A 13018-nucleotide genomic window follows, 5' to 3' on the forward strand; every position below is an offset into this window, starting at 1 on the left:
TAGGTATAGTCTTTGATGAAATCTCTCCTAACTTAAGGATCCTGGCACCACAGGCAATCATGGGGTGGAGGAAGCTGCATGCATGAATGCAAGTATGGAAATGATTAATAAAGAGCTGAGATATTTGGATCTCCAGCATGCTATAGCGCATAGTGACAACAGTTGAGAATAACCCTAAAGAGAGAGGCTTTCTGCCTCTGCCTTAACCATGAGAACTGTAAGTGAGGGCACTGTGTTCAGTGTTCACTATAGTGCTTACCCAAGGACCGGAGTGACATAGGGATGCTATTGGGTCTTTTTGGGACTCATTTCCATAAGGCCACAGCAAAAACCACTGACTCCTTTAGAGATGGGAAACTCACCATGGGTTTTCTGAACAGATCACTCCAGGGAGGAATAAGAGTCTCTGGTGACATATTGGATGAAATGTCGAAATCACTTAATTGAATACTCAATAAATGAAATCTAATTTTGTACCCCAAAGTGGGTATGAAAGTGGGTCGTATTATTTACACATGTATTTCAGGCATTTTAAGGCAGTTGTATTAATCCACAGATAGACTGAGTTTTAAAGTATGACTTAGGAATCACACACACACAGACACACACACTGCAACATTATAAAGAATAGTAACTTTTACTAATGTTAAAATCTCAGTCCCTATAGTTCTGATTCCCTATTGTATTCATAGCTAGAAGAAAAAGGATGCATGGTTATGTATGTGTTTGAGTATTAAAAAAAATTTGAAGGAAACCTTCCATCGAAACTATTCTTATAAGTATTATTTTTAATTTTGGCAGTTTCTAACACAGCCATAGAAAATGTTCTTAGTGGAAGAGAAGATATAACCTTGTACAATTTAGAAGCAGGCAATAAAGTCTTGAGATGATCTGAAAAAGGGAAACTCTGGATATACCTTAGAGACTGTCCTTGAATGTAAACAAAGTCATATAAGCTACTCTTGTACTGACAAGGCTCTGGGCCCCATGGACAGAATCTCCTGGACACAGAGGGATCTTCATCTTTCCACTCTTTTTACATACACACACATGCCCATAAACATAAGTATACTCACACATAAACACTATCCACATGTTTCTCTTTGAGAATAAACCTAAATGTGGGCATCAGCAAGACAATATAAAATTTAAAACCCACAAAATGTCACATTATTGGGTGTAAGTAAGATTATGTCGTTTTGTAACAGGGCACAGACAAGAGAGGGGCCTCCCAAAAAGAATTTGGAATGGGGTCCAGAGCTCAGGGTGTCCAGGAAATATTAAGATGTCCTCCCCCATCCCCAGGGGGAAGGGACAAATGGAGCAGGGCCATTGAGAGTTGTTTTGCATAGCAACAGTTTTGCAGCTAACCTCTGGAATGGTCATTTAACATATCTATAATCTTTAACTGGTTTCACAGATATGTTAAATAGCTGTGGCCATGCTCTGAGCCAGGGGGATGGAAGTGACTTCCACCCAAGATGTAACTAGAGGGCAGGTCTGCTGAGACAGCACCTGTGTGAGAGCTTGGAGTTGACTGGCTCCACGCCATGGGGCCATACCTGCCCAGACTCATGATGGCAGCCCAGTAAACTTGCAATAATAGGGAAGCCCTGGCAGATGTAACCAACTGTGGGAGGAGTCAGAAATGGGGTTACAAAGGAGGACTGGCAGAGGGGGTTGGGATTTAAACCCAGACGCAGCAGCCATTGAAAAAGAGAGCCACGTGGTTTCAGCAGAGTAAGGATCCCCTCTTGGCGAAGTGAAGAGGAGAGCCATGCAGTTTGGGGCAGAGTGAGAACCCCTGCAGTCATGTAGGAGAGAGCCACACAATTTTGGCCAGAGTGCAGACCCCTGCAGCCATTGAAAAGAGTCATGCAGTTTCAGCAGAGTAAGGATCCCCTCTTGGCAAGGTGAAAGAGAGAGCCATGCTGTTTTAGAAGAATGCAGACCCCTGCAGCCAGGTGAAAAAGAAAGCTACACGCTTTTGGTCAGAGTGCTGACCCCTGCAGCTTTGGTAGAAGGGACCCACGCAGCTTTGGGGCGATCCCCTTGGCTGTGTGACCTGGGAAGCAGGAGAGACATTGCCTGGAAGAATGGAGAAAGAACTCTTTGCCAGTAAGTCGTGAGAAGGTGCTACATGACTTTGGATTAACTGGGGATCCTGCCTGGACAGCAACACAGCTCATGGTGCCAGCAACCTGAAACACAGACGTGTGCTGCTTTTCCTGAGATACGGTACCCTGAATTTAGGGCAGGGGGAGAAGGAAGCACTGTGGGCATCTGTGGTTATCCTAAAGTACTTTGATATTTTTATGGGGACATTGGGTCACTACTTTAAGTCTGCACAGCTTTAAATAAACCTTTTCTTTCCTTTTCACAAATCTCTGGCATTGAGCGATGTCTTTCCTCTGGCAGCGGACACACAAGCCCAGTAGGTATTCGTATACCGTCCTTGGGAGGGGCCCCTGTTATTCTGTAACAGTTTTCCTCACCATATCACACAATCAATTTTAGGAGAAACCACACGACTTACAGAAATGACAATTTAGCACAGTTCAAACCAATACTGATGGAGTTCCTACCATGTGCAGAACCCATAAGAATAATTATATTTAATGTACTACCTTTACAAAATGACAGTGCAAATGACAATGATACACAGTGAAACCGTTAGGGTAATTTCATAAAAATTAAGAAAGAACAATGTGAAAAGATTCTTTAAGACAATGTGTTTGCAAGAGTGGGATATAAACAAGCCAAAACATAGAAAGTCGATTCAATACATTATCAGTGAATGTGTACAATTGAGAAGACATTTTGTCCTTGTTCTCAAGCACCTACACTCTAGTTAGGAAGATACAAGGCATGAAAAAATTACACCTAAGACTATTACACAATAATCGCTTGGGACAGATAAAATGGCACAAAGAATATCCAACTAGACACATCCTCAAAATTCACAACCCCCTTATAAACACAAAAGGCAAAAAAAAAAATGATGTTTAGCAAAGTTAGTATTATAACATACCAAAGGTTTCCCTATTCACTAGTCATGTTAAAAAATGTTTGTTTAAGTGTGAAAAATGTTTAAAGTGCTCCATGGAGTTAAATATTGCATAGAGGTCAAGGAGGGTTAAGATCAAACAAATACCAGGAGATTTCACAAATAGAAGACAGACAAAAAGTAAATCACAGAGAGATTAAATGTTTAAGTAAAAAGGCTGGGTAAACAAACTGACCTCATGTGTTTATTTCTATCTACTCCCAAAATCCAAGTGAAATGACAATAAAGAAATTTTAAAAAGTATAAACATGTAAGGATAAAAACAGGAGAGGCATCATTAGTGGATGAGAGAATTTAATATATTTTAGCAGGAAAGAGGACAAAAGAATGGAACCAATTCAGCAGAAGAGAGAAACTAGGCCTGGTTCCATCAAGTACTCCAGAATGAAAGCATGAAGCACAACACTGATATCAGGGTACTGTTTGAAAACCTAGAAATACAGAATTGATGACCCTTGAGGTCCCTTCCTCGACCCCACACTGGCAAGGAAAGATCTAAGGTAATAGCTACATACGAAGTCTAGAAAAAAATAAGCCCAGAATACAGCAAAAAGGTAGATACTCCAAAAGTCATGTGTTGGGGTGGGGGGCGGGTAGGGAATAATGGGTTCTGATACATTGAACTTTTGGTAATATTGAGAGACATTTGACAGATCTGATGAAATGAAAGCAGACATTTCTAACTAGTTCATACTGAAATAAGCAATAAAAAATTAACTACAGGGAAAACTTAATCTCAGATAAGAGTTCTTAAAAAATTTTAAACTTTAGCCCTGGTTTGGTATGGCTCAGTGGATTGAGTGCCAGCCTAGGAACCAAAGGGTCACTGGTTTCATTCCCAGTCAGGGCACATGCCTGGGTTTCAGGCCAGGTCCCCAGCAGGGGCACAGGCAAGGCAATTACACATTGATGTGTCTCTCCCTTTCTACTTCCCTTCCCCTATCTCTAAAAATAAATAAATAAAATCTTTTTTAAAATTTTAAAACTTCAGCTCATCAAAGAGTACCATTAAGAAAGTAAAAAGGCAAGACACTTTCTGAGAAAAAATATTTGTAAAAGTCTGACAAAGGACTCATATCTGGAATATAGAAAGAAATTCCATTGGGATGGTCAAAACATCCGTATGTTTTTTCCATAAAATAGAAGGCACATTTCGTTTTCACCAACAATTTTATTGATTTGGATATTTGAGTATGTCAGCTATCTCCCACATGGTATAACTTGATTGTTCTCAACTAATGTCTCAGTTTGATTGCTATCAATTTCAAGTGGTCTACCCAACTGTGGAACTTTGTCCACAGTGAAATCTCCAGCTTGAAACTTTACAAACCACTTTTGACATGTTTGCTCAGTCACAGCAGCTTTTTTATACACTGCTCAAACCTAATTTGCATTTCAGTTGTGTTTTTACCTTTCTTGAAGTAATAAAGCATAATATGATGAAAATATTGCTTGTTTTTTCCATCTTCAATTTTAAAACGGTTACACAATTCACCAATTTTGATAAGTTTTTTAAATGCATACTGATATGACAGCTATCACAATAGAATCTAACAAAATTGTTTCAAATGAAGTTAAAGACAACTGAGCACCATAACAGCCATCTTATGGAAAACACCAAATGAATTTTTTGACCAACACAATATAAATAAATAGAAAAATAACAAACAACCCAAATAAAAAATAGAAATAGGCAAAATATTTTAACAGGCAGTTCATAGATTAAAATATAAAAATTACCAATGAGTACATGAAAAATGTTTATCAGGGAAATGACAATAAAGGAATTTTAAAACTATTAATATAAAAATACAAAGGACAGTAGAGACATGAGGGATGATTGGTATCTGATATGACAGAAGTGTTCTATAACTTGCCCTGGGTGGTAGCTATGTAGATATCCATATACATAAAAATTCGCCAAGCTGAATATTTAAGATTTATATACTTTATTCAATAAAAATCATATTTTAATAAAAAATATAACCTTAAGCAATTAATACTTTTTGCTATATTACATGACTAAAGGATATGGAATTATAGGGATGAAATTAAAAGAGTTAAATCCTTATCTATCCTTACCAAACATAATAGATCAAGAAGCAGTTATGTGAGCACAATTTTAAAAAATGTTAGTTAGTATTAGCTGCCTCTGGAAAACAAGACTGGAAGTTTAGGAGAAGGAGAATAAGAATAGGGGACTGTTATGCACAACCAGTCTCTTAGTAATATTTGATGTTTTTAAAACTGTATGTATATTAATTTTTTAATTTTTATTTAGTTATTTTTCAAGTACAGTTTTCTATTTATTTCTCCCATCCCAGCCCACCCCGCCCCATGCACCCCACCTCCCTCCCATTTCCACCCCCCTTAGCTATTGTCCCTGTGTCCTTTATACTTGTTCCTCCAAATCCCTCCCCTATTTTTCCCCTTAAATTCCCTTCCTTCTCCCCTCTGGTCACTGTTCCCTTGTTCTCTATATCAGTGTCTTTGTTTGTATTCTGCTTGCTTGTTTGTTTTGTTGTTTAGCTTCCTGTTAAAGGTGAGATCATATGGTATTTGTCTTTCAACCCCTGGTTTATTTCACTCAGCATAATGCTTTCCAGTTCCATCCATGTTGTTGCAAAGGGTAGTAGTTCCTTCTTTCTCTCTGCTGCATAGAATTCCATTGTGTATATGTACCACATTTTTTTTTATCCATTCATTTAATGTTGGGCACCTAGGTTGCTTCCAAATCTTGGCTATTGTAAATTGTGCTGCTATGAACATTGTGGTGCATAGGTTCTTTGAAATTGCTGTTTTGGGATTCTTAGGATATAATCCCAGCAGTGGAATTGCTGGATCAAAAGGCAGGTCAATTTTTATTTTTCTGAGAAAATTCCATACTGTTTTCCATAATGGTTGTACCAGTCTGCAATCCCACCAACAGTGAACTAAGGTCCCCTTTTCCCCACAACCTCTCCAACATTTGTTGTTTGTTGCTTTGTTTATGATAGCCATTCTGACTGGTGTAAAGTGGTATCTCATTGTGGTTTTAATTTGCATCTCTCTGATAGCTAACAATATTGAGCATCTCTTCATGTGTCGCTGGATGTTCTGTATGTCCTCCTTGGAGAAGTGTCTGTTCAAGTCCTTTTCCCACTTTTTAATTGGGTTGGTTGTCTTCTTAGAGTGGAGTCATGTAAGTTCTTTGTATATTTTGGAGATTAAACCTTTGTCTGAGGTATCATTGGAAAATATGTTTTCCCATACAGTTGGTTGTCTCTTGAATTTAATACTGGCACATAGACCAATGGAACAGAACGGAGAGCCCAGAAATCAACCCAACTCTCTACAGTTAATTAATATTCGACAAAGGGGGCAATAACATAAAATGGAGTAAAGATAGCCTCTTTAACAAATGGTGTTGGGAGATCTGGACAGCTACGTGCAAAAAAATGAAACTTGAGCACCAACTTACACCATACATCAAAATACATTCAAGGTGGATAAAAGACTTAAATATAAGCCTTGAAACCATTAAAGTCCTAGAGGAGAACATTTCCAGGAAAATCTCAGATATTTCACACAGCAACATTTTTACTGATATGTCCCCTAGAGCAAGGAATATAAAGGAAAGAATAAACAAATGGGATCTCATCAAAATAAAAAGTTTCTGCATGGCTAAAGAAAACTGTATGTATATTAATTTGATGAGAAAATTTTTTAAATATTAAATTATGAGTTATTAAATATGTGATTACTTATTAAATGTGAAGCAAAGAAAGTCTTTTAAGTATGCCTCAATGACATTTTTATTTTGCCAGTGTAATAAATTCTATATTCTGATTTTCTTTCCCCCTCCACCATCAGTCCATATGGTCCAGAAGGAATTTCTCCAACTCAGCTTCAGTAGTAGCTTGTGACTCAAGCCCAATCCAACCCATGGGCCTGGTCCTCATCCAGGGAGGTTTTTTCTTTCAGTGATAGTTGCAAGGCCAAATTTGAACCAATAACAGCTATACTGAGGAGTTTCCTGTATAGACATTCTCTTACTTAAAACTTCTGGCAACATCTTGCCATCAAGAGAGAATTACTTGCCCAAGAATGGGGCTGACATGGTGAACAGCAGAGATGAGATATGGGAGAAATCCCTTGAACCCTGATATCTGTGGTTGAAGCCCTGGTTCCATCCAGGCCTGGAGTTTGTCTGTCCCTGCCCTTTTCATCATTATAAGAAGCAGCATTGTGTGATGGAATCCAAGCACTGGACTACTTAGATTCAAACTCTGGCTTTAGTATTTACTATGTGACTTTGGGCATGTTACTTAATTTCTTCCTTATCTATAAAGTGAGATGGTAATAGTACCTCCCTCAGAGCATCAAATGAGTTAATATATGAGCATATATAGTACAAATGCATATATTTTATAGGTACATATGTATAAGAATATATATATAGCTTAATAGATATTTATTTATATATTAAATTCTCATTTAAATGTATATGTGCAAATTCACATTTTTGTTTTTAGCAATAAAATTCCATTGTTTCCTTAAGCCAGTTTCACCTGAATTTTCTGATACTTACAAGTGGCAGGATTCTGACTAATTCTGCACATATGAGAATCACACAAAATCATTAAATAGATTTAAGCAAATATAGATAAAACATAAATATTCTCTATATCAGGAAAAAATCATCAAAAATTAAACGGTAGCCCTGGCTGATGTGGCTCAGTGGACTGAGTACCAGCCTACGAACCAAAAAGTTTTCGGTTGGATTCCCAGTCAGGGCACATGCCTGGGTTGCAGGCCAGATCCCCAGGAGGGGGTGCGAGAGAGTCAACCACACACTGATGTCTCTCTCTCTCTTTCTCCCTCCCTTCCCCTCTTTCTAAAAATAGATAAGAAATAAATAATCTTTTAAAGAATTAAACAGTAGATAGAAAACGAAGAAAAAATGTTTATAACTTTCAGGACTGATATGGTTTTGCCCTTACGAGTAACAAGAAAGTACTACACAAAATGAGCAAAAATATAAACACACAGTTAGCAAATGAAAAATGTAGAAATGCAAAAAATAATGTTCAGTTTCCAAAATTCAAACAAATAAAATAAATTGAAACAAATTTTTTTCCAATGACATAGCTAAAGACTGTTTTAAATTATAATCCTGTGTTGGCAACTTTCTCATTGACTGCTGGTAAGAATATAAATTATACAACCTCTCTGAATGGCAATCTAGCTATAATAAAAATAAGTGTACTTCTGAAACAATAATTCTTCTAGGAGTTTATTTAAGGAAATACTTAAGGGTGCCTGGGAACATTTTCCTTGCAAGTTTTCTCTCTGATCTGTATTTATAACTAGGAACATTGAACACAAAATGTCCAAAATATAGGGGATTCAATAAAGTCCATACATTCCAATACTATTCAGTCATTTAAAATGCTGATTGAAAAAAATACATGTATTAAAGAATGTTCATGATTATTAAATGAAATAAACAGATTACAAACTCATATATAGCATTCCCCCCTTATCCATGGGGAATACATTCCAAGACCCCTAATGAATACCTGAAACCAGATAGTACCAATCCCTATGTACACTATGTTTTTTTTCTATAAATACATATCGATGATAAATTTTAACTTATAAGTTAGGTACAGAAAGAGACAAACAACAAAAATATTAAATTAGAATAATTATAACAATATACTGTAATAAAAGTTATGTGAATGTGATCTCTCCCAAAATATCTAATGGTATTGTACTCACTCTTCCTCTTCTTGTGATGATGTGAGATGAAGTAAGGTATTGACATAGTACTAGGCTACTACTGACTTTCAGATGATACAGGTTACTTGAAAACAAACACTGTGATACCATGTATACAGGTTGAGATGCTAGACAAAAAGATGATTCACATCACAGGTGAGACAGGACAGAAGATGAGATTTCATCATGATACCCAGAATGGCATACAATATAAAATTTACAAATTATTTCTGGAAATTCCCATTTAATATTTTCAGACTGTGGGTAACTGACACCACAGAGAGCAAAACCAAGGATAAGGGGAAACTACTGTAGCATAAGTCTATATTTTAGTTTTATAAATATACAGGTCTACTGTATATTTATATACGGTATCTATACATATTGTTAAAAATAGATCTACTAGGATACAGATCAAATGATAGTAAAATTTCTGGGTAATGGAATTATGAATGACCTAATTTTGTGAGGGTTTTTTTAGCTTATATGTATATTTAATTCTATCTCCATTGAAGCTTTATAGATTTTTAATAAGAAAAAAGTATTTTAAATTCACAGTCACCTCTCAGAGTAGTTTCACTCCTGCACTTGAAGTGAAAATCATGCAAGCTGTTAGAGCACAGATAATGGGAAAGTCAAGGGAATAGACTCTTTTTTAAGAAAATTTGTTTGCAAAAGCAAGGAGAAAGACTTTCAAGAACATATGTAGCATATAGTTATTGCAATGGAGTGTCTGTGCGTTGGAGAAGAGGAATAGGCCAAAAATGAAAAAAGAAGGCATCACTGGGGGTGATAGCTAATGAAGCCTGCAGTATACTGTGCTTTCTGTTCCCCAGTAGCTAACTTCCTTTGGGCTTAGCTGGACTGTTACCTGGATTCCCACACGCGACTTTCCCTTTTGTGTTGCACAGGCTTGGGAAGGGCTCAGAACTTTCCCAGGGGCAGAACCCACACTCTCAGCCTCTTGGAGTCTTAACCTCCTAAAAGCAAGTGCAACAGGCATTTTTCATCAGCAACTTTCACCATGAAAGGAAATAGGACACTTGAGGCCCTGTACAAGCAAGGTTCCCTTAGACGCCACCCCAACTCCTGTAAAAGAGTGAGCACCATCCACAGCTGTAATCACAATACACACTTGGATTTAATAATGAAAAGTGAGTTTTCAACAATTCATAAGGGCTTGAATACTGTGTAAGATAGATTATATTTTCTTTTCATTTATTTTTGGCATATTAACAGCTGGTGACCTAGATTAAGAAATAATATGTGAAAAGCAGGCTGTACCACTAAATTCATTCACAGATGGAAGTGGATTCAATGGAAAGCTTCAAACCAAAGACTCAAGTAATTACTTGGAGGGAGGGAGAGAATACCTACAAGTGGGTAGAATGAAGTATGAAAAAATTATGACAAAACCTGGCTCAGATCCCAGATCCCAATAGATCCTGGCTATTTTCTGGACAAGTAATCAGGGACTGGAATGGGCAGGAAGCCTTGCTAATGCAGCTACTGAAGGAGCGGTGGGAGAGGATCACGATAGTTTAGGATGAGCTTGGGTAGATATTAAAAGAAATACAATCCTCTTACTGCATTGAGAGTGTACCATGTAAAGGGAGGGACCCAGTCTCTCAGCCTGCAGACAGGCAAAGGGACCGGTGCCCTATTCTGCTCAGCTTCTAGGTCAGCGGGAGTGGAGGGCAGCCTGAGCCTGGGAAGAGAAAAATTCACTGTCCTAGTGAGCAACTGCAAATCTGACTTCCAGTAAAATAGGAAAGTGCCAGTAAAAAAACCCGGTACCCCAGGGATGGAAAATCCTGCCATGTAGAAGAGAACACAGTTGGACTGATACAAAACATGAAACTCAGTTGATGTAATTTTTCAAGTACAACTCTCAAACTACCTTTTGAGCAGAATGTCCTTTGCTCAGAACACAAATGAGGACCTCAGCGCCAGCAATGTCTTCATAACAAGCAGTCTCTGGGCAGCCAGGCCAGCCCTGTGCCTAGTACGATCTCCCTCCAACTGCTGAGGGCTGTGCGGTATGGATCTGGGATCCATTTGTGCACGTCACTAGGTGAGAAAAATAATCACTGTGCCCAATTGACTGAGGGGCTTGTAAAACAACAGGGAATCCAACTCGTGCAATACCAATTTTTTTTTAAAGCAATGAAGCCCCATCCTTTGTACAAAAAATGTGCAGAGAAGAACTGTAAGATTCAGGTCATATTCACTTTTGACCTTCCAGAGAAGGACATTCGCGTCCAAAGGGGGCACACACAGAGAACCCAAAGCAATAGACGAAAACAAACAAACAAAAAAACAAAACAAAACAAAACTGCATGCAGATTATCTGTTTTGAACTCCAGGATTCACTGCACAGCCCTGTATTAAAGCTGTTGGTTTTCTCGATCGGTCCTGTTGATCAAAACAGAGATTTGGGGAGTATCTTCTGTGCTAAACTGTTTATTTCTGCTGCACTCACATAGCCAGTAAATACCCTCAGAGGAAGAACTGCAGCCGCAATCTCCCGCCAGAACCTGCGGGCGCCTCCCTACCAGTTCCCTGCGGAGACCCGAGAATGGGCTCCGGGAGGCAGATGCTCTCAGCTCGCGGACAGCGGGCGACCCGCCGCACTTGCGACTGCTCCTGCCCAGAGTCAGCCGGGAGAGTGGACAGCGCTGCCAGCCGAGCAGGGGGAGAGGGAGCCGGAGACTCCGACTCCGTAGACCCCGCGCCTCTGGGGACCGGGTCGGTGTTCCACTAGCGTCCCGCCTCCGGGGCAGCCTCTGTCCGCAGCGCCCGGTGCTGCCCAGCTGCAGTCGCCTCGGCAGAGGGCAGGGCGTCAGCGCGACCCCGCTAACGCCAGGCCTCCCTCGCTCCCCTGGCCCTCTAGGCCCTCGCCGTCCCATCCCCGCCACCTGCACTGCCGCCCGCTTCTGACCTTTTCCTGCGCTCGGTTGAGTCGTTTCTGGACGTTCTTAGCAAAAATGCCCGTCTTGATGTCGGCCATAGTGGCGGGTCCACAGAGGCTGAGAGGCACGAGCGGGAGCTGGGCCAGCAGCCGTGAGGAAGTGCGGGTGAGGAGCCGCGGGAGAAGAGGAGCAGGAGAGGAGCAGCGGGAGGGGAGGAGCAGGAGAGGAGGTGGAGGGGTGAGGAGCAGCGGGAGGGGAGGAGCAGGAGAGGAGGTGCAGCGGGTGAGGAGCAGCGGGAGAGGAGGAGCAGGAGAGGAGCAGCGGGAGGGGAGGAGCAGGAGAGGAGGTGGAGGGGTGAGGAGCAGCGGGAGCGGAGGAGCAGCGGGAGAGATGGCGAGGAGCAGCGGAGCTCAGGGAGCTATGAAGAAGGGGCACGGCAGCGAGGAACAGGCTTAAAACACAGAGCGGAGGCAACACTCGCCAGTGTGGTGAGAAAAAAGAGAGGGAGGGAGCCAGAAGTCAAAATGGCCAGATAGTAACCACAGTGATGGAGGAGGAGGCCAGAAGGAGAAAGCTAGCAGCAGACCCAGAACCCCAGAGGCAGCTCAAGGATTCTTTTTAAGACCGAGTTTGTGTAGGGGGGGAAGAAAAAGGCTGAGGGATGTGGTAGCAAGCAGGATTGGACCTGCTCTTAGGGCTGGGCTGGTCTACTGGGAGTGCCAGGTGGACCACCCTGGGGCAAAGAGTGCACTCCTCACCGTGGCTGTGTTCAAGAAGGACTGAGCCTTGCCTTACACGGATGCTCACTGCTCAGGAAAGCTGACTAGGGAACCAGGTCAGTGCAATGGTCAGAGCTGCAGTAGAGAGGCAGGTCCAGAGGAAAGGAGGGAAGGACCTGTGCTGACATTGCTTTAACCTTAAGACAAGACCTGGGGCATGGGTGGGAAGATTCCATTTTGAGAAGGGTCAGCTACTTTGAACCAGTGCTGTGCTTTGGTGAACTCTGTAATTTCTGCCCTGAGCAGAGAGAGACCTTGGCATAGACTCACTGTCCAAGAAATGTTGAGTCAGGTCATTTATTACCTCACATCAACATTGTAAGACCCATGCCTCCTAACCTGTTGCTCCTTGCAAACCCTCTGGAAACCTAAATAGGGATGCACCCTCCTGTATATGCTTAGCAGGAGTAAGGATAATGGGGATAAACTTGTCCTACACCTTCCTAGAGTTCTTGAAGGTTTTGATCAATAGTTAATCTATTCATATTCTGTTCTAT

The 13018-nt window shown here is 40.6% G+C and overlaps 1 protein-coding gene across 5 annotated transcripts in view; it reads right to left on the reverse strand.

Moving 5' to 3' along the window:
• The window catches only part of AMPH (amphiphysin), a 276775-nt gene extending 264796 nt beyond the window's left edge, over positions 1–11979 (reverse strand). For all 5 annotated transcript variants that reach the window (XM_053655127.1, XM_053655126.1, XM_053655124.1 and 2 more), the window contains exon 1: positions 11772–11979. In XM_053655127.1, the coding sequence (XP_053511102.1) occupies positions 11772–11840 (69 nt within the window). In that variant the 5' untranslated portion in view covers positions 11841–11979. The remainder of the gene's footprint in view (positions 1–11771) is intronic.
• Positions 11980–13018: the final 1039 nt, after the last annotated feature.

This window comes from Artibeus jamaicensis, unplaced genomic scaffold (assembly GCF_021234435.1).
Source record: "Artibeus jamaicensis isolate MK-2021 breed Jamaican fruit bat unplaced genomic scaffold, CSHL_Jam_final contig_924, whole genome shotgun sequence".
Taxonomy (NCBI): Eukaryota; Metazoa; Chordata; class Mammalia; order Chiroptera; family Phyllostomidae; genus Artibeus; species Artibeus jamaicensis.